We start from the raw sequence: 22,638 nt of genomic DNA, 5'->3' as shown, positions 1-22,638 counted from the left end.
ATTTTTCTCATAGCGCATTACTGTCATAACTTACTTATTTTATTCATGTTCACAATGGACATCTCAGGGCAACATTTCAATATTATTTGATAAGAGACTCGTGGGTAGCGATGCCTGAAATGATTTCCATCCAAGTACATAGTGAGAGGATGAGAAATCAGGAGACTCTACGGAGTTCCTCCTTTCTCTTTTCAGTGTAGTCCTGGTGGTACAGTGTTCAGCTTCCATTGATGCTATGTCACACACTTGCAGGAAATGCTGTGGGTAGGGAGCGTGTGATGTGATTTACTACCAACTTCCCTGTTTCTGCGAGGTGAGAGATGAATAACACGCAGCAAGATCGCCATTATCAGATGAGCAGCACAGTATCAGAGGTAGGGAGGTCTCTGTTTCATATTCACCACCTGTAGCGGTTTGGAACGAATGAAATATGTAAATGTGAACCATTAGTAGGGAACCACTACAGCCTGCTGGTTTGATAATGAAAATTACAATATATAGTACGAGCTAGAGATCGCCACTTGACAACTTTGCTTTTATGGTTATTTATGTCTTTTGGGGGGAAATATTCGACCATTAAAACTGTTTTTGTTGAGATAAACTATACATCTCATTCTTCTTCTTCTCACGCAAAGCCATTCGACAGCTGTTTTAATAAAAGCAAACTTTTTGTTTGTCATATCAAAACTTGCCAGCCACGTTGTATTAAAATAAATTGCTGTTATATTGATGCATCTAAGCTGCTTTGACATTTTTGCTTCGATTCTGTTATGGAGTTAGAATGCTGCTCTTATCTCGGAACTGCAATTTCATTGTTGGAGTTTAAATTAATTGAATGTATCAAGGTCAAACCATAACTTTTCTTGAATAAAAGTATGCCGCATTACATAAACTTGAAATTAAAGGTAAAGGACAGTAACACCACAGTAAAGTCAATAAAGTTGAGTAAAAAAGCCTGAATTGTTGAAGGTTGTATTGTGAAGATGGGGTCTGGTACTTTGTGGAGATTCCAACTGATACAAAAAAGTTAATCAAGCAAATGGTCCCTTTATTGTGTGGTGTGCAGGATTTTTGGCTGAACTTTGTCAAAGTCCAATTGAAGAAGCAGGGTTCCTCGATTTCATCTTCGTCCGATAAAAGAAATCTGCTAAACATTCATTATTATTCATTTTAGTTCTACTTTTTATTTTCTTGGAAGTTGGCCTTGAAGTTTACTGTCTCTCTAATTGAGATTTCTTGTCTGTATGTTGGTCTACTTTATATGTCATACGTTAACTGCCCAGTGGACATGGTATATTGTAGAAGTGTAGAAAAAAAATTGATTCAATGAAATATTGTGATACTTTATTTGATTAAATTTAAAATGTTGTCAAGACGATACTTACAAGCACACATGTTGTTCAGTGTCTTACTTTTATTTTTCACTAAAGCCTTGAACGCTTGTAGGTGACACTGCGCATCAAAAATATGTATTTAATGAAATATCGCGATACTTTATTTGGCGATACTTGCATTGATTTAAAATGCTGTCAAGACAATACTTGTGTTTTTGTTACAGAGCTCAATGGGACAATTACAAATTAATTTTAACTTAGGATGGGTACCGAAACTCTGACAAATACTTCTTCTAAGTCATACTCTTTAAAAATAGTCAAATATCGTCTCTGATGCTGCCTTGGGACACATCACAATATATATTGTATCATATCATGTGTATCGTGATACGTGTCATATCACCAGACTCTTGTCAATACATAGCTCTAGTGTATTGCAATAGAAACAATCAATTTTTTCATATTTTACTTTAATTTAATAACGTAGGTAAATAACTGCATTCCAGTAAGCACATTATAGCTTAGGGATTTATCTCCTTTTTTTAAGGATTAGTTTTCCCATTGTGTGCTCAAGCTTTTAGACAAACCCTGTGACATTCAGAGCCATGCAGCAGGGATGAAAGTCACCAACTGAGGTGAACGATTTGCACAAAGTCAAAAAATGATCCTTTGTAAGATGTCAGCTGCATGTGCTTAAGAGTATGTGGCTAAGTGGTTCCTATTGTGCGGGGCGGCATGCCTTGTGACATGGATAGAACATTGTTGATGCTAAGCAGATGCTAAGTGGTTGTAGCTCCCGCACAGCCTGAGCTCAGGGAAGGTTTAGAGATTTATAATGTGGTCATGAGATGAGTCAGGCACGGGGATTAAAGCCTCTTAGATCTGGGTCTCACTTGGCCTGAATGAGGGAAAGTCAGAGCTTTAGTGGACCACCAGGCTCTGCTGACGCGGCATGAAGCTGCTTATTTACCTTTTGGACTAATCATTTGCTGAAACAGAACAAAGACAACTTGCTGCACTTCTTGCATAAAAAATGAAAGGAAAAAATCCACATTTTTAAAAGAAATATCATTATAACTGTACCTTAAAACTTTTAATAAAAGTGAAGTTTCTGTAGAAATCCAACTAATCAGGACATTTCTGAGAGCATATTCCCATATTTAGTTGCAAGCGGAGGAACTTTGTTCCTATAAGTCAGAATGTTTTATACTTAATGGTTCACCTCTAAATCAAGCTGTGCTCTCTTATTTACATCTCACTTGAATCGGTGTTAGAGAAAGCACAGTGCATGTGTAAATTCATGAAATCAAAGACTCAACAATGCAGCAAACGTCTCCTGCTCCGACCGCAGCTGGGATGTGAGATTGAGTGAGGACAGTAAAGATTAGTCTGCCCTTTAAACCTAACAGTCTCTGTTGTGAGTGCACTGGGGACAAGCGGAGCAAGAACCGCAGCTATGAGCTCAGAGCAGCCATAACTACTCTTTAGGAAGAGAAAGAGGGACTCTGGCAACCTGTCAAAGTCACCAAAAGTCTTCATTAACATCAAAAACAAGTCTCTAAATTTGCCGCTAATTGCTGTTATAAAAAAGATTTGCTGTGGGATCTGAGTGGAGGGTAATGTTCCCCTTAGATCTCTAATTTTAGCTGAGTGTATGCATACATCACTAACTTTTTCGTCTGTGATACTGTGAGTGTTGTTCGAGTTTGTTTTAATTTTTTAAAAGAGACAGTTTATAGAGTTTTGTGCATATGTGTAATGGAAATTCAGCTACTACGTGATACAGAGAATTTCTACTTTTAGAATTTTCTAATATAAGCATTTTTTTCTGTGTGTATATGTGAAAAAAAAAAAAAAAACATTTTTTTTTTCTTTTTTTAGAGATCGACTTAAACTAACCAATTTGGTTTTAAGGGAATTCTGCTGAGCATCTATAAGACTTTTGCACATTAGCTTATTTCGACCACTTAATACCAAACTTTTGCTCTTAGTAGTTGTGTGTTTACTTTAAATGTTCCGTTACAGCAGCATATTTTTACCTGTTCAAGTGCATTGCATAAAGCATGCTCTTGGTTTATCATATTCAAACTATCACAGCCTGTCACAAGTGCACTTAAAGCCCACATTAAAAAAATGGTTTGCTATAAGAGTAAATGCATAATGGTGCAATGGTGTCTCTGCATATTCCCATTAATGTCAGTCTCTGAGCCAGCTGGACAAACCACAGCATCCGAGTGTTTTTGTTTGGGGTAAACATTACCAAAGTGGGCTCAGTGTGCCTCATTTTTTAAGGAAAAGTTGGCCTAAGATATTTCATTGCAGTGTCAAGTGAGGTCAGTGCTGTCATTCAACCGCAATAGCACATTTATTACATTCAGGCAGGAGTCATTCATTTCCTAAAAGCTTTTGTGTAGCAGCAGCAAATACAGATAAACCATCAAATTTAATTTTTGACCAATGTAATGGACTTTTATCGAAGCCCATTTCCAAATCCTTCCATGCATGCATTGTCATTAGGGATCATGCAAAATTAATTAGTTTTGCTGTTTAACAAGATTTTTTTTTTCTTGGATGAAGTGTTAATTCATTGGAAAAAAAAAAAAAAAAAACAGAACAGTGCTTAGTGGGCTGATATCAAAATAAAATGTGCCTCAATAATGGAACACAAATTTGTCTCTTTTTTTTTTTTTTTTAAACGCATGATTGGTCAGGTTTGTATTTCTTTGACATTTAAATTTAATTGATCATATTCAAACACGTTTCCACCAATAAAACCAGGCTAAAGAATAATTGTTTAATTACTTTCTAGAGCCAAAACATGACATATAAAACTATCAAGGCAGTTTTAAAAATCGTGTTTATATGGAAACAGAAGGGAGCCTGTTGTAGTTGAACTTGTACCGTTCGTCCTCTGACCAGCAGCACAGAGCATGACATCTAATGTCTTATGGCAATTAGTTTAAATTTGTCTTTGTATCTGAGAACTGCAGTTGGTTGCACATAGAAACCAGCTTCAATTTATATTATAAAATGTTTCTATTTGTTTTTCTAACACTGTAATTTACAGCTGCAAACTGCTGCCACTATCTGAGCATCTAAGCTCCGAGCTGTTAATGATTACATATTTTAGTTCAAGGTTTTTAACTTGTTTTTTGTAAATAAAATAAACTGTCATCCTTTAGATTTGAACATGGATGGGAATTCACGAGTGACCTTGCCTGCAGTTGTATCAGGTTCACTGAGGCTGCAAAGCTTTGAGTTACACATGCGAGCTGAGCAGCTGGTGTTGTGTTGCGTTGGAGGCTGTATTGCGTGCTTCATTTTGAGGCAGTTGCCAAGCCACAATCAGCTTGTAGTCTCAGGTAAAATATGCAGCTATAATGTTTACTGTATTGTAATAACTCATGTTTCTCCTTTAGATTGCTTGCCTGGTGAAGTGAGGGCTCTCTGTGTTCAGTATGTAAAGCTTGCCACTGCACGTGTTGAAGAGATATTAAGCGCTGAACCTCGAACAGTGAGGCCAACTCTATAGTATGTGGTTATTGGTGTGTGAAGTTGAGAGGGAATGGAGTGGGATTTAAACATGTAAATGCACTTACCATCTTGCATTTTCATTTCATAGTAGGATAAGCAGGAGGCTTCAACTTTTGATGATCATGACTGGATTCAGATTGGAAAAATGCATTTGGCACATACAAACTATTTGTAATATTTCTTAATTGGTTGGTACTTTTTAACTTTTTTGGATTTAAAGTCCCACTCCTATCAATTTTTGATCTAATGTGACTGCATTTCTAGTGGTCTTTTAAATATGACTATGCTGTTTTTTTATCCGAAATTAAAAAAAAAAACTGAACAACTGTCGTTCTCTAGGACAGTTTCTGCAGAGCGGAACTAGTTCGCCAGAAACTTGCCTCAGCACTCCATGCAGGATCATTGTCATGGGCTATGTCCGAATTCCCACCCCAATCCTTATCTACTAAAAAAATGGATTTTAAAAGCAATTAAAAGTATGACATCACTGATTTCACAAAGTGAAAATCAAATCAGTACCAACATTTTACGACGTCTATTTATGACTCCATTGTGTTACAAAATTACATTTAAACAAATATTATACACAAAATTGTTCAAACGCAATGCATTGTGGTCTATATTTGCTAATGTTGTGAGCTTCGGTGTACACCGATGTTTTGCAAAGACTTCTGGGAAATTCCTCGGACACTCGATTTTGAAATTGTAGATTTGGACTGCACTACCAAATGGTGAACGCACTAAATAGTGTGCTTTTGAAGGAATTCGGACATGGCAATGGAGTGAGCTCCTAGCTTCTATTTCCCATCATCTATCAGTTAGCATGCTCTCCCACCTTACTCCCCCTCACAACCCCAATTTAACACAACCAATGCAACAAAAATGGCAGCTTAGATGAGGAAAATTTAGACATATATGGATTTAGTTAGAGCAGGGAGCTAGTGGGCCGCCTAATATATTTTCTATGCCACAAATACACTTGGCCTTGCGACAGACTGGCGACCTGTCCAGGGTGAGCCCCGCCTTCGCCCTTCAGTAGCCGGGATAGGCTCCGGCACCCCCGCGACCCCGAAAGGGACGAAGCGGGCAAGAAGATGAATGAATGAATGAACAAATACACTTGTTTTCAAACTGCATTTTTTGTTTTCTTTGATTTACAAAATGTTGAATACATACATTTTTAGAAATACAATTATGAGTCTGATATTTTTAATATTTGTCCTCCAAAATCAGACAAATGGCACAAGAACATGTTAAAAACGCCAAAAACACAATTTTCATCAGTGTTGCCTTTTGGTTTTATGCTGAAAACAATTCTTTTTACTTATCAAAAAATCATATTTTTGTTTAGAAAAACTGTACCTTTCAAAACTTTTGACTCTGGAAATGTAAAAAAAAATTTTTTAAATGTATGTTAGGAATTGTAATTATTATATCTTTAATCTGTAGTTTTAAAAGATAAATAAAAATTAGAGGTTTGCCACACACACCCTGTTAGACGCATATTTAAGCAGACTCACTGTCACATATAGTGCTACAACTAATAAACATTTTTTTTCATACTGAAGTTTGTAAACATTTTCCATAAAATCCCGGAGTTTGTAACAAAATTGGAAATCTCATCGCTATTTTTTTCCCTTTAATTTAATTAGTTAAAATTACTTTCATTCCACTTTTTTATTTTTAATCCACTTGTTTGTATCTCCTTCCTGTTGTTGACCTGCTTTTTCAAGGATTTTTACCCATCTATGTCTATCAAAACATTTATGCCAAGTGGATTTCCAGTCGTATTTGTGTCTTTCGGTGCTCAGAATGTGTCGTTCACCAGAATTAAACTCAAAAATGACAACAATTTGCTGTCATTGTAAATCCATTTGGGATGTAGTACAGTTGTGCACAAGGTTGTCAAACAAAATTCGATGTACTGCAAGTAGTTCAATAATCTGTTAAATTATGTTGCTGATATTAAATCATTTAAGCTATATAGGCTACTCCTTAAAACTTTGTGGACTTATCCATATATTTTTATGGTTTTTGTGATGTGGTTTAATAAAAGGAAAATTAGAACAAATTCTTTCCTTTTTCCACTGATAAGTGAAAAAATGTATTTACCACGAATTTAACAAAAGTAGAAAAAGCCAATGGGAAAAAAATTGTATTGTTAGATTGGCTTTTTATTCAACATATAAATGTATATGTAAACTGATATTTTTATTTTAAACTTGATTGAAATATGTAAGTCATTTGTGAATTAATAATCAAATTGTGTTAAATTGGATAACAATTTTATTTGTTAAATTAAATTAGTAGTCTTAGAGCCCTATCCGTCCATCCATTCATCAAAGAGAAAGAAAAAAAACGGATAAACGTGTCCTCCATTTTGGAATGGAGCTATTTGTTTTTGTGGAGGACAAAAAAAAAATCCAGATTTTCCTCACTTTTTTCAATCGCAGTTCATGTAAAACTTATTGTTTCTCTTTAGTCTTTTATTGCCTTTTCAAAGAACAGTTTGCAATAGATAAGCCGCTCCAGTAGGACACAGTTGCTTTATTAGACCTGGGTGTTTATAGTCTTCCATACTGTCTTCCTCATAGATAACTGTCCTTTATACACCTCACCAACACAGTCAAATATGTGGAGAGCTTGAGCTGGATTTTATTGACATGGGCGAGTAGCTACATGTGACCCCATATGATGATTGGGCTTTGAACTCTTATCTATAAACAAAACCTTTGCCACTCTGTGACTAAAACTAATTTCTGCTGCATGGATCCCCTCATTCACAACCAACAGCTTATGGCCATAGGGATGTAGAATGATAGGTAAATTGAAAGCCATGCCTTTTAACCCGCCTCAATGAAATACAACAGACTGGTACAAAGTCCACATTATAGCAGAGGCTTTGCCAGTCTGTTGGTCAATTTCACGCTCCATCCCTTTTTTGTTTGTGAACAAAACAGCTAGATTCTCACAGTGACAATAGTTCATACACACTTCACAGTGTGTGAAATGCGCTCTCTGCGTTCCATCCATCTTGTGATGAGGTGCAAATGCGGCAACCTGGGAACCATTTGGTGACTCAAGACGATCACTACTGGGGCTGAATCCAAAGCAGGGAAGTGATGAGTCTTTGGTATCAAGCCCACAATCTCACAGTTAAAGAGACTGCAAACTTTATATGTTTGCTCTTCATGCTTCTAGTTAATGTTTCAGCACAACCTCATCTTCCATGGGACACTTATTTTATGATCTTAATGAAACTAATTTGCAAATCATGACCAAACTGCATGTTTGGTGGTTTGCAGTTTTTTTTATTTTTTTATTTTTTGTTTGAATACATATTTATAAGTAATTTTCACTATAATTAAATGTATTATTCAAGAACAAGCTGAAAGTAAAATTTTGAATAAAATATAAGGTAAAAAAATGTATTTCTTTATTTTGCCTCGTGGAAATCAAACATATTCTACTGTTACTTTTTTTTTATTTTTTATTTTTTTAAATTATTAATAACATTTACTTTTTTTTTTACCGTAATTAGGTTTAAATATGTTAATGAATTCTGGGCTTTAGTTTGTGCATTCCATCTCCGTCTGTCCATTTGTGATACTTGTTGAAGCAATGTTTTATATGCAGTAACCGCTGGCTGCTTTTTTAATTATTCAACACAACAAAAAAATAAAATAAAATTCAAGCCTTGTTGGTGCATTTCACATATTTTGCCTGTTAGTAAGAAATGAATTACAATTTAAAAAGGTCTTTAGGTTAACTGCATTCTAAAAGAAGAATAAGTGCTTTAAAGAAATCATAATAACATGAGGAGTTTTAAGGTTTGGTATTTAAATAATATTTTTAATTCATTTTTTGTTTTTATAGCAATAAAATCATTCTGAAAAAAATAGTGACAAAACTACTTGTATTGAAATATTTTTTCCTCAAATCTGAGGAAAAAAATACATTTTAACTTATTCTTAAAAGAATGTTTAAGTCAGGCTTGATTTTATGACAGCGATTTGTGCATCTTGAGCCTCAATGTTTATTTTAAGAAGAACAAACTGAAAGCAATTGTTTTTTTGCCACTTTTCTGCAAAAACTGAGATATGATCAAACTTCAGAAATTTGAAGGTGTCTCTGTGTTCAGTGATTTTGTTTTTTGAAAAGTACACTTTTTAAACAAAACTATAATCAGTTCCTGCAATTTTACAAACCAATTTCTTGTCAGTTTTCTGCTAACAATTCTAAAAAAAAGCACTACAGTCCGACCAAAATTTTTAATAAAAATGTACAATGATTCTTTACTTCTTAAAGTTTGAAGACCACTGTAAATATTTTCCATGTATTTTCCTTTTTCTAATTCCTATTTTATCTATTTTTTTTTTACTATCAACAATCAAATAAACTAAATACTTAGAATATGTGTTCTTTTGTCTGTGACACATTTTCCTTCAAAGGGCTAGTTTGTGTTCATCTGCTATAGTTCAAGTCCCTGCATCATCCCTTTTTTGTCTGTGATCCACACGTGTGATTACTTTGTTCACAATTACCTGCACCGTTTCCATCACCACATCCTCTTCTCAAAGTTTAATTGCTTTTTACTTCACTAAAGATAATGGACAGCAGATATTCTGAACAAAACATTAGGATGAGCAGAAAGACTGATTGGACCAGACTGACTTTGTTCTTGCTGCATGATAAAAAATTATTTTTGTATTTCATATATATTTTTACTTGATCAGACTGATTAAGTGTTATGCTGTATTTTATATGGATAAATGTCTCTTTTTTGCACATCAATTCTTTTAATTTTCTCAAAAATTGACACTGCGCCTTAAAATTCAGCGTGCCTTATAGTACCCCTTTCCTTTTATAATGTAATCTGGCTTAAGCTATTTTCACCCCATCTTTTATGTAGCAGCATTATTGGTTTCTCATGTAAATGTTATAGAGTGTTCCCATGTCAACCAGGAGAAGATTCTAGTAAGCTGCTGGAGGCAGAGACTTCTTTCTTCAGGGTGTTTGGTTGTTCAGGTCTGAGTATTCTCATTTGAAAGGGATCAAAGCAATCATAGTCGGCCCTCTTTGGAACGATAGAAGTATGACTGTGCAATGTATGAATTTGTTTCAAAGGAGATCACTATGGGGGGAGGAGATGGGAGGGAACAATGAATAAATAGAAAATCAGTGGAAAACACTTGGTGTTGCACTGTAAGAGACATGTCTGCTTTGATCCAGTTCATGGATAAATGTTAAAGTGGTAATTTTTGGTTTGTTTATGTACATGAAGGCGACTGCAGCTGTGGGACATCAAAAATGACCAAATGTAAAAGTTGATTAAATAAAACTCAGGATTTAAGGACCCACCAACAGGGTGACGAAGCAGATGTTCTGACAAGCATGAACTGATTTAGCAGACACTTAAATGTGCTGATGGTGATTAAGGTCATGTGGAACAGCTGCGGATAATTAGAAACTTGAACCTGGTGTGACTGTTGCAGGGGGAACATGACAAAAAACAACAAAACGTAAGATATGTTTGAGATCATGCAGATAGACCTATTGCTGCACAGATTGTCTGGATTGCAGTGCATGTTAGGTAGTTTTTCTTCTGACATCACATCATCAAAATATTGCAAGAAAGGGCTGGGTGCAAGGTGCCTACCCAGGCGAGTGCAGCTGGAAATCTGGCACTCCGCTGACTTACAGCTGCCTTGATGACTACATAACAATGCATTGTGGGAGACGGCATCCTGACCGTTCTTGTAGTTCACATGTGTCAAGGCCTGGGGCCCGTTCCAAGAAGCAGGTTTTGTTGGAACTCTGAGTTCGTGAACTCCAAATTCACCAAAACCCTGAGTTTTCGGTTTCAGAAAGAGAGATAACTCAAACCCGTGAAAGTGGGTGAAACCAAGCCCGTTCCAAGAAGCGGGTTAAGCTGAACTCAGAATCAATCACTATGGCAACTGAGTCTGTGAACGAAACTTGCTCTGGAGCAGGTTTTCTTCAGGAAACTTAGAGTTCTCTGCGGTCTCCGCCCCTATTTAAAGTGAAGGATATGAGTTCCTCATTAACATTTAGAGAACATTCTCATTAGAGACGTCACGTTTTCACCACGCAAAAAACAAAATGACACGTTCATTCATAGAGGATCATGTAGAGAGGAGGCTGATTAATCCAGAGGAAATGTTATTTACGTCTGTAGAGGATTTGGAGGACACGAGTCGACTGATTCATTTTTATTTCAGCGATATTATAAATAGTGAGTTTTTCCAGGGACTCGCTATTAAAAAATACAGTTTTCTTTTCCTTATTTTAAACCCTTAACAATAGAAATTATTGAATATCAAACACCGGGAAAGGCTCTGAACTCATCTACCGTCCAACACTTGTGTCAAATGTTAGCTCGGTTGTCAGCAATGCCGCCTCCCTCTGCGGAGATGGCGAGTTCGATTCCTGGCTACGGAAAGTGTTTTTATGCTTAAAAAAAGAATTCGGCGAATATTTTTTAAGTCTTGAGAATTAAAATTAAATAAATATTTTTTTAACATATGCCAGGCAACTACATTTTCTTTTTCAGAGTGTGTGTAGGTGGGGGAGGGTGGGGGCTTACCAAAACTGCAATTTTGTTGAGAACCACAACACAGTGAAAAACTGCAGATCTTTATATGTAGTTGCCAATGAAGCAATCTTGGCAGACACAGCAGCCTATCAGAAACTTCACCCTGAAGTACTAAAAGAAAAAGGTAATAAAAGTCTGTACAGCTCCAACTATTGCCAGATTTAGTCAAGAAATATGTGTGAAAGCATAAGATATTTCTTGAGCTCTAATACACACTTAAGTGAAACATGGACATTTATCCTGGATTCATGGGAAATTTGGGTTTCCCAATAGTATACATTCACACCGGAGTGACCCTATAGGGTTGAGTGAACCCTGGCTTGTGCCCAAGTACTTTGTATGGTCCACAGATCAGCGTCCTTGATCCATGGTCATTTTCAGACATTTCCTGCCACATCTTTGATGTTTTTGTTAGTGCAATCTCTTTATTCTCATCACTTTCAGTACTCTGAAGAGATATTGGACCACAAATCCTCTGCATCCAACCCCTATAAAGTTGTGTTGAGTCCTCTATCTCCTACTTCAGAATTTGTCAGTCAGCCCCTCATACTTTGACTTCTTCCTCACCTATGCTTTCTTCATATGGGCTTGCCAAGACACTGCCAACTCCAGCAGGACCTCTTGCATTGGTAGTTGTGAAACCAAAACCAAATCCGGCATTAGACATATCCCTACACGGTTCATTAGGAATTTCAGCCGCTCACCATCTGCCTACCTTCCAATCGCCAATCCCAATCAACAGTAGCCCCCTTGCTTGGCTCATTAGCTGTAGTAGCTTCTCCCCTGTCCTACCAAAAAAAAAATTGACTGCCTCATTAGATAGTAGTTGACTAGCATTAGTAAAAATCCCTGAGTTGATGGCCTCTTCCATTAAGCTCAGCCCTCAGTCATGTCCCCAGTGGTGACGGCTGTCTCCCACCTCTGTTTGAGTATCAACACACGAAGGCATAGTCAGTTCCTGGTTAAACCTCAGTAGAACTGGAAAGAAGAGAAGGAGAATACAATGACATTTGCTTCTTTATGGTCTTCATGTTATCCCACCCTGTCGCCGATGTGCATATAATATATCAATGTGAAAGAGTAATCACGAGGAACATGTCTGAAGCTTTCTCCTCCCTCCTGTGCTCTAGGGGAGAGTGAGAATACTAAACGTTCAATCTGCAGAGTTGCTTAGATGCTGTATGAAAGGGCAACTGTGGAAGATGTTTTGATTTGTTTATCTAGACATCGTTTGTTGTTAATGTGTGAAATTAGCCTAATTGATTTAGTCAAACATGCTTTGATTTGAAGGTGTTGATCCTTGTGAGTTCTCTCTTCCCACACTATTATATACTTCGGAGATGATTTCACACCTTTTTTTATTTCCTTGGAAGTAGAAGAATGTTATTTTGTCAAATAACTGAAACTCACAGCACAGACACTCGTCCTTCCATAGCTCAGAGCCATTGTTAAAACGGAATTTAAGTCCAGACTCAACAATCTTTGCTTGTTGCCTTTGGTCAATTGCAGCAATTGACATATTTTATATTTTTCTAACACATTTTTTGTAGTATGTTGTTTTTTCTTGTAGTACAATTTGTGTAACTCGAATACAGTTTGGACCGATTTCTGATCTGCTGCATGTAGAGCTGCTCCTCAGTGCCTGGGAGGAAGAGATAGCAATTATTCTTAGCTTAATATATGAGCAAGTGGTAAAAGGTCATATTCAGTTTATCAAAAAAAAAATGTTTTCAATACCAGAAAATAAAATGCATTTTACAGCTAAATATATTATTTTACAAGCTATTTAACACCCCACTCTGTCCCTTGTTACCACTAAATCATGAATACTTGACAGTTTTTCTTGTGACCAAGAATTATAATTTGTAGATCATTTAAAAAAAAAAAAAGATCATCTTGAACAGACTGTATTTTATTATGATTTTTTACCAACAACACAAAAGTTCAACACAAAGCATCTCACAGGTTGGGGTGGCATACATTTCTCACAGTCACACATTGACATATCCAGATGGTGTTCTGTATAGCACCTTACCCAGAGACTTCTGGAGCGTTTATGTGCTGAACTGTAATTGCCCTTGTAGCAGTCTGCCCTACAAGAGTAAAGTTCTTTTTTTTCTCAGCCACAGATTTTAAATGTAAATTTTGACAGTGATTACATTTACATTTCTGCCAATTCTCTGATCTTATCTTGAATAAGCTCACATTTTCAGCAAGGCACTTTCTTTCAGTCACCTCCACGAGAAGGTTATATTCCAAAAGAACCACATTTAGGATGAGATGTGGGGAATTGGCTAATTTATTTTGAAATACCCAATGATGGAAATGCCTTTTTTGTAAAAACACCACATCAAGATGTTATGATGTTTAACTATTTAATGGCTGATAGTTTACTAAATGCGTCTTGACCACCCTGGCTCAGAAAAGCAGGCTCAAAACCGTCATTGCTTGAGTATTAACAAAAAATGTTTTAATTTTTAAAAAAATAAACTTTGAACATTATTGTGCAATTACTTATATACTTATACACACACACACATACACACATATGTATATATATATATATATATATATATATACACACATATATTCCACAATGTTCCCCCGTGTGTTCGCTGATTTTTTTTTCGCGGTTTCACATATTCACGGATTCTCTTAATGTTGAGCAATATTGTAATATTTTTTATTTATTTTATTAATTCCATCCATCCATCCATCCATCTTCTTCTGCTTCATCCGGGACCGGGTCGCGGGGGCAGCAGTCTAAGCAAAGATGCCCAGACTTCCCTCTCCCCGGCCACTTCCTCCAGCTCTTCTGGGGGGACCCCGGGGCGTTCCCAGGCCAGCCGAGAAACATAGTCTCTCCAGCGTGTCCTGGGTCTTCCTTTTATTATTTACATTTTTAATAATTTCTTCAAAAAGCAGGATCAGGAGTGTTTTTGATCACTATGGATCAGTAATGGACATTCTCTGGCTGCATGTATATATGTATGTATGTGTGTGTGGGTGTGTGTATGTATGTTAAACTGCAAATCAATTTAAAAAAAAAATCAATTGACAAACTTTAATGCACTTTGTTTTGCAATTCTACAATCTTAAACGCTTTGCTTACTTGGATGTGAAAAAAAATAAACATCCATCAAATATTGGTTAAGAAATGTTTCACTTGCAAGAAAAAAATCCTAGTATAAGTATAAATAAATCAGTATACTGACAATATTCTTTCCCAAAAAAAATGACTCTTCTCTCCTTGATCATAGTTATGAATTTTAAATATTTAGGCGCTGTGTAGTGTTTCCTAAAGAAAGCTTTGCTGTAAAAACATGTATTTTTGTAGAAATATAAGTTTAATTTATTCATATTTTTATGTCTAACAGTCTGAAAGGTTGGTTTGGAGGAACTAACATCTACCACAGTATGCTGCAACTTTTAAAGTACAGAAACACTGCTGCTATAAGTACTTTTTACCATCCCAAAGACTTTGTTAGTTATTTATCTGTTTTCTTATCAAGAACTTGAGAGTATGAAGTCAATTACATTCCAGCTGTATTTTTATAACAATATTTCCTTAATTTCTTTGAAAATCTCTGCTTAAAGGAATCTCATTTCAGCCCACTCATGGTTTTACATAGTATGTGCATTGGAACAACTTATACATATATCTCTTTTGTCTTGTTGGATTAAAAAAAAAAACATATTTTGCTGCCTTGGCACCAGACACATGTAAGTTCATTCAAGCGGAAAATGAAAATCACTCACTGCTTCAATCATTCCTTATAAAGAAAAATGTTTAAGTCTTTTTTTTTTTCTACAAAAATATTGGACTTAAAGCACAATACCACCCGGTTGAAATCGTAATGGAGATTTTTCAGTGAAGGGTTGATGTATTCCCTGTGTGCCCTAGTGAGTTTATTTTGGATATTTCTTCTTGACTTAGACAGTCTAATGTTATATTAAGTAATGATTCAAACAGGACGACCTGTACTGTTCTTGCCTGATGACAGCTGGGACACGCTTCAATCCGTGGCAACCATTAGCTACTTCAAGTGGTTATTGAGGTTGGATGATTACATTTAATGTAGATCTGTGTGTGTGTTGGTGTGCATGCTTGTGTGTTGGTCACTGCTGTACATACAGCAAATATAAAGGGTTCAGTATAGAATAAATATACATTTATGCTGTCCATCCGTCCATGTTCACCTGTATCCCCATTGGGTTGCAGGAGCCAACCAAGCTACTGTTGGCTGAAGGCAGGATACACCATGAACAGGTCACCTGACGCGGTCTGAGGTCTTGCGGCACAATTCAGGCATCGGACGCGACACATCAACCAGTCAGGGACTCAGCTTTAGCGTTTTCAGTGACTCAAAGGGTAGAAAAATAAATCAATGTGGCTGATCTATACGAGGATTTTTGTCCTGAATTTTCATTCATTTTCTTAACACGCTGGGGCCGCGGGGTTTCCAGAGACCGTCCTGGTTACTGTTGGCGAGATACACCCTGGACAGATCGCCAGCCTGTCACAGAGCTCATGGACCTTGATCAACCGGAGGACAGCTTATCGAGCTTGCGAGCTCTACTGTCCAGTCTCTGACAGAGCTAATAGCTATTCCCACCATGCGCCCGGCAGAAATAGCAAGGTTTACTGCCCAAGCTGCTGATTCCTCGCTATGCTTGCGCGCCGGCAGTTAGCTGCCCGGTAGATGGACAGTCGCTGCAGGTGCTGTCGTAGCGGGCACAATCGCTCTAGCTTCATGGGTTTATTATGTTTTTTCCTATTTTCATAGACAATAATAAAAAGATCATCCAGTTTTATTTATTTTTTCCTCCTCTCAGGTTAATGCTAAAATGGGCCACAGACAGACGTGTGTACACCGCGCCCGGAGAGACTCTGAAAGATCTGGCCAACATGGCGTCATGGTTGCTGGCATCTCTGTAGAACTCTCCAAAACATATAAACCCAAGCTACTCAGTCAACATCATCCATGTTTTCCATAAAATTTTCAAAGTATGAATTCCAGAAAAACTTTTTCGGTTGCTCCGTGGCTAGAGCTGTAAGACAATTAGAAGTTGGTAGACGCAAATTTGACGCGCCGGCTTCGTCCGGTGTGAATGCAGCATTACACGCTTGCTCACTCACATGCACCCTAAATGGCACTTTAGAATCATTTTTATTGTATTTTTCCATTTAGGTGGACAGGCAATAAGGCTTGACAGAAGATGCAACGGGGGAGGTGGCTCGTCAGATGGATCGGGACAGCAATGGCAATCCTCTCGTTGCTTAGCCACAGCTGGGGCCAGGACGTCAAAGGTACGAGCAGCAGGCCCGAGGCCAATCGCCCTCAGGCCTTGTCCTCTCTCTTTTAGAGGAAGCATCTCTTAAGGAAAATCCTGCATCATGGAAGAGGATTTTTTTTTTTGTTATTAGAAGCCCACTGAAAATAAATATACATATATGCTAAACTTTCTACTAGCTTCCTTGCAGTAGAGTTTGACTGTGTTGACTAAGTTCAACTTGAACCACGGAGACGAGCGTCTGCTCAGAAAAGCTGTCAGCATTGGGCGAAAGTTTACAGTATGAATACCTTTGCTTTCACAGCAATCCTACTCTCCCAGCGTTTACATTTGCATAAATCTTTATTTAAAAACATGATTCAAATCCAACTTTCGTCCGTCACAGTCGAGTGACCTCACTAACTGGATCCTTCTCGCGGAGGGAAAATCCCAGCATTTATAGTCTTTACTTGGTAAATTTGAAGATGGTGCCAATTAAAATAAAGACCCAGCGTTGTTGGCTGGCATTTTTTTAAACATGTTTTTGACAAAAGTCTGCATACACTTAGAGATACAAAAGGCCTTGTTGGAATTTTGAATCTGTTTTTATGTTGCTTGCTTTCTAGTAAATTCTGTTGCTGAAAAAAAAACACCCCTTCAACTCAAAGCAATTTGCATGTTTCTTTTTAAGCTGTACCTGCTTCTATTGCTTCTCAGATGGGTTTTTAGGCATAGAAAAACATTTTTGATATGAGTACTCCTCCAGTGCATGTAATTTACGGTAGGATATTTCCTAAAAAAATTGTACATGATTTCATGTGTCTATTTAACTGTGATTTTTTTCTCCTTTCTGAATTTCTGAGCTTCTCCACGCTAAAGTCAATATATGACGGCACCTTCAGAATATGTTTATGACTCTCGGGTTGGTTGCCCATTATGAAAAAAAATATATGTTTTTACTAACCCATACCTTTTATTTCTCTGTGGAAATAGATTATTAAACCTAATAAGGGTAAAAGTCAAGATTGTTTTACCTGTTTTCATCTAATTTCTTCTTTCATGAGAGCCTAGTAATGGTACTCCTTCACTAATAATTCTGTGATTATACATTTGTTTTTTTTTTTTGTTTTTTTTTTTTATTCCTAACAGAAAATAGAAAAAAATATTTTCTATTAAAATGCTAAGTGGCATGTGTGAATATTTGTTAAAAAAAAGTATATATATATATATATGTATATATATGTTGTTGCTGGTTTTGAAAGAAATTTAAATATTTTTTATTAGGTTTAACTACCGAATATAGCGGTTCCCCATATAACTACTGGTTTCAAAAGAACATTCCCTTCTTGTCCCTCATATGGAAAACATTTTACATTAAAAAAAAGTGTTAAAAAAGACGTTTTTTACGGTACTTTAAATTGATGGTTTGATTTTTTAGCAGTCAAATTTAGGTATTAGTGGGTAAGGAGGTTTGTTGATTGGCAAGTGAGTGGACCAATAGCTGCTGAATATCCACCCATGCACAGTACCTCAAGTATTTATTAAGAGAAACATTTTGTATTTCACTTGTTTTTTTATATTATTTACAGTATGTTATTTGATCTAATTATCCATATTGGCACTCTTTCTTCATCTGATAAGAAAAAAGGTCTCAAATGTGTTTTGAGAGGCCATAAAATAGGTATTTAAAAACTTTTATCCTATGAATTGATCTATTAAACAAACATCATGTATTTTCCACACCTTGGGGTGCACTGTATTATAAGATGTCGCATGGTCTATTTCTTACCTAACCTTTCATAAGGTGCAAAAAAAAGAAAAAAAAAGGTAACAGAAGCAAAACCGTTGACTTTAGATGAACTTTATTCCACTATTTAACAAACCACTCTTAATCTATTTCTTATGTCAGCAGCTTTAGCAAGAGCTGGGACAACAGTTACAGTAGATACTTAAGCCGAGGTGTCAACAATCTCTTCACATATGGTGGCGTAAGTCGCCCAGTGCCACCTGTCTGTAATCGATCGTTTCCACCAACAAAGACGTGCACTCTATTTAACTTTTTCTCTGGTGGCACCGAGAACCTTTCTTTTGAGGCCTGAAGGGGACCTCGTAGAATGTGATCAAACACTAATTCAGCAGGGCTGAATCCGAGTTACTCGCGCAATCACGGGCACTAAGATGGGTTTCAGCAGTAACTTGATTTGTGTTAAACTTTATTGCTATCCACATTGTTTCCCCAAGAGCACAACTTGCTAAAATCACTGTCACCACCTGTTTCCCTCAAAATGCGCACAGCACGATCATCCGTGCGCTCGCCATTGCTGTGTCAGATAAAAATGGTCTGACAGTCAATCAAGCGGAGAATTCTCAAGGTTGCACAAGAACGTTTTTCCAGATTTTGGAACTTGTTACACACACAAGTCGCACCAGATTATTTGGTTGAAATACGGCCAATTTTTGAAAGTTTTTAGACTTTTAAGTGCGCCTTATAGTGCAGAAAATACGGTACTCGACTTAGCAAATAGGTTTTTGTATAGCCTCCCTCATATGTTGTATCAACACATTTGTCATTTCTATTCTCATGTTTTGTGTCTGTGTGTTTATAATACATTTCTTTTCTGCCAAATGCATCTCTTTAGTGTTCCTTAATCACATTGCTCAGTGACCTTGTCATAAAGGCTATAATGCCACTGATTATGGATTTGGCTGTAGCCTTTAATTTGAATGGTTACAGAAAGACGTAATTATAAATCCTGCAAATGATATCTCTAAGGATCCCAGAGTACCAGGAAATAACACGCTGATCGCCAGAGCAGTGGATGTGACGTTGGGTATCTGCAACTGGATGTGGTGCTTGCTGTCTTATTTACTAATGAGTGTCAGCGAGGGAGGATGTGATTATAGCAGAGCTTCATCTTCTCACTCGTAAATCTTGTTAATCTGTTCAATTCGAGTTGTCCTTGGCTTTTGACCCTTTAGCTGACGTTTTTCTATTTTTAATTTTTTGGTTTTTGGTCTAAAGAAATTGATGTTTGTCAATATATATGTGTATATTTATTAATGGTAATTGACCTAGCCATATAAATAAAGGGCGTATTTTGAATTTTACAGCAGTATTTAAATTGAATTGTGACCATTGGTGAGGAAAATCACATTGATGGTCAGAAAAAAAAGATAAAAACATATATTTTACTAAATAACTTGACCTGCTGAAAATGATCTAGTAAAAGGGAAAGTCTTTCTTTATTAGATTCGGAATTCAAAAATGCAGCAAGCTGAAGCCATACACAGATGTGGATCCTCAAAAAAGCTCCAGCAATTCTCTTTTGTGTGGCACATCTTATCCACTCAGGAATGTTGGCCATGCCTGAGGTTCAAAGACAAAAAGTAATAGAAATAAAAGCAATGCAACAAAAGGAAGCAGCATACCACCACCTGGTTTTATGGTATTGTAGAAACAGCGTGATGCAAATAACACAAAGCCCCATGCTGAGTGACTCTTTCCAGAAGCATAAAGGTGTACGACATTTTTTTTTTCTAGAAAAGTTTGTAAGCAAAACAGATTTAGAAAATAGAGCTGAAAACAGTTAAAAGAGGTGCCGCCACACTGCGAGCTGTAGCAGCTTTTTACCTGTTCACAATGCGTCTCCGCTATAATGAGATTTTCCTCCAAGACTTCGGTTAAATCACCAATTTTGAGGAGATTGTGTTTATGCTGGTTTAGACGCTGTGCTGCTTGCATGACATCTGTTGTGATGAGTAATCATGCCATCAGGAGTATTGCTTACAGGGGGGAGCAGCTGATTGATCTGTCAGGATCAGAACTAATGCCTGAAATGAGACCCTCCAAATACCTGACGAGTTGAAAGGACTGAGGACAAAAGAGAAGGCTCAAGTCATTTCCCGCCTCTGTTATCAAGAGCAATGGAAGTTTATGTCTGTGAAATTATACTTTTGCCGTTTGCAAAAATAAAAAAGGACAGTGTACCAACATGGGGAAATGCAATACTGACTATCATATATCTGAGCAATTGAACAATAAATGTAACCTCAAGTACATTTTGAAAGTCCTCTGTTTTATACACTCATCGTTCACTTTATTGGGTGCACCTTGCTAGTACTGACCCCTTTTCCTGTGTGGCATAGATTCAACAAGGTACTGGAAACATCCCTCAGATTTTGGTCCATATTGACATGATAGCATCAGGCAGTTGCTGCAGATTTGTCGGCTGCACATTCAAGATGCCAAACCCCCTTTCCACCAGATCCCAAAGGTGATCGATTGTGTTGAGATCTGGTGACTGTGGATGCTAGTTCAGTGAACTCATAGTCATGTTCAAGAAACCAGTTTGAGAGGATTCCAACTATATGCCTTATCCTGCTGGAAGTGGCCATCAGAAGATGGTACACTGTGGTCATGAAGGGATGGATATGGTCAGCAACAATACTCAAGTAGACGGTAGTGTTGGAACCATGGTCAATTGGTACTAAGGGGCCCTAAAGTGTGCCAAGAAAATTTCCCCCCATACCATTACACCACCACCACCAGTCTGAACCGCTGATACAGTGCAGGATGGATCCAAGCTTTCAGAAATCAAGACTCTTTAGACCAGGGGTGTCCAAAGTCAGTCCTCAAGGGCCGGTGTTCTACATATTTTCCAACCAACCTGCCATTGAAGCTCCTAATTGGCCAAACACACCAGGTAATAAGCAGCAGATAAGGCAGGATTTCTGGAAAACCAGCAGGAGGCCAGCCCTCAAGGACTGACTTTTGGACCTCTGGCGTCAACAAGGCATTTCTGCCCACAGAACTGCTGCTCACTTGATATTTTCTCTTTTTCTGACCATTCTCTGTAAACTCTAGAGACGATTGTGGGTGAAAATCCCAGCAGATCAGCAGTTTCTGAAATACTCAGACCAGCTCATCTGACATCAACAACCATGCTATGTTCAAAGTCATTTAAAATCACTGTTCTTCCTCATTCTAATAATTGGATTGGACTGGAGCAGATTGTCTTGACCAAAATGTCTTGGCCTAAATGCATTGAGTTCCTGCCATGTGATTGGCTGATTAGAAATTTGCGTTAATGACCAGTTGAACACTGAGTGTATATGGTAATGGTAGAATCAGATCCCATATTTACATCCTAAATCTTCAATTGGATATCGTCAAAAGATACTGGTTCCTCTATGCCACCAATGAGGGCAGCGTGACCTACTGCGCACTGATGTTTGCTGGCTGCACACAAGTGAAAAGGAAGAATCTGCAGAGCAGGATAAGAACGCCAGAAAGAGCAATTGGGACAAAGTTATCTCTCAGACACACTAGAAGAACATTCAACATGACCCCACACAAAATGAACAAGGATTGTCTGTCAGGCCTGAAACAGAGCTATGAGTCTAAAGCAGGCAAGTGGGTAGACTCCCCTACACCACTCTTAGATATTGCACAAAAGCTGCAGGATACATCGAAAAAAAATGGACATTTGCCGTCTTTATTCATAACTTTTAACAGATACTGTAAACATTTTCATCACTTTTTGATTGCTTTTGTGGTCAAGGCTGTGTTGTTGGTTTTGTTTTTATTAAAACGGTAATAAAACTGCAATATAACTGAATTTAATAGTCTTAAAGTATGCGCTCTGAATCTGTGAGGAGACAATTCTAAGTATTAAACCAAACTGAGTTGTCTTTCCATGTTTGCTTGTGAGGAGCTCTGGCTTCCTCCTGCACTCCCAAAACCTTCACATTTAGTCAAAGATGGACTTGAAATTGACTCACAGTTTGGGTGTGTAGTGCTGATTATTTCATTTATCTCTGAGTGCTCCTGCAGTAGTCTGTTAACCTTTAGGCTGATCTCTGGCTTCACCCTCAAAACCC

General features: G+C 37.3%; 1 protein-coding gene across 2 annotated transcripts in view; it reads left to right on the top strand.

Annotated features, from left to right (window-relative positions):
* Nucleotides 1-22,638, top strand: part of pcdh15a (protocadherin-related 15a) — a 249,589-nt gene that overhangs the window by 70,667 nt on the left and 156,284 nt on the right. For both annotated transcript variants that reach the window (XM_024296795.2, XM_036215572.1), the window contains one exon: nucleotides 16,677-16,795. In XM_024296795.2, the coding sequence (XP_024152563.1) occupies nucleotides 16,705-16,795 (91 nt within the window). In that variant the 5' untranslated portion in view covers nucleotides 16,677-16,704. The remainder of the gene's footprint in view (nucleotides 1-16,676; nucleotides 16,796-22,638) is intronic.

This window comes from Oryzias melastigma, linkage group LG15 (genome assembly GCF_002922805.2).
Source record: "Oryzias melastigma strain HK-1 linkage group LG15, ASM292280v2, whole genome shotgun sequence".
In the NCBI taxonomy this organism is placed as follows: domain Eukaryota; kingdom Metazoa; phylum Chordata; class Actinopteri; order Beloniformes; family Adrianichthyidae; genus Oryzias; species Oryzias melastigma.
The sequence above is the reverse complement of the archived record's forward strand: the minus strand, read 5'-3'. Positions and strand labels throughout refer to the sequence as shown.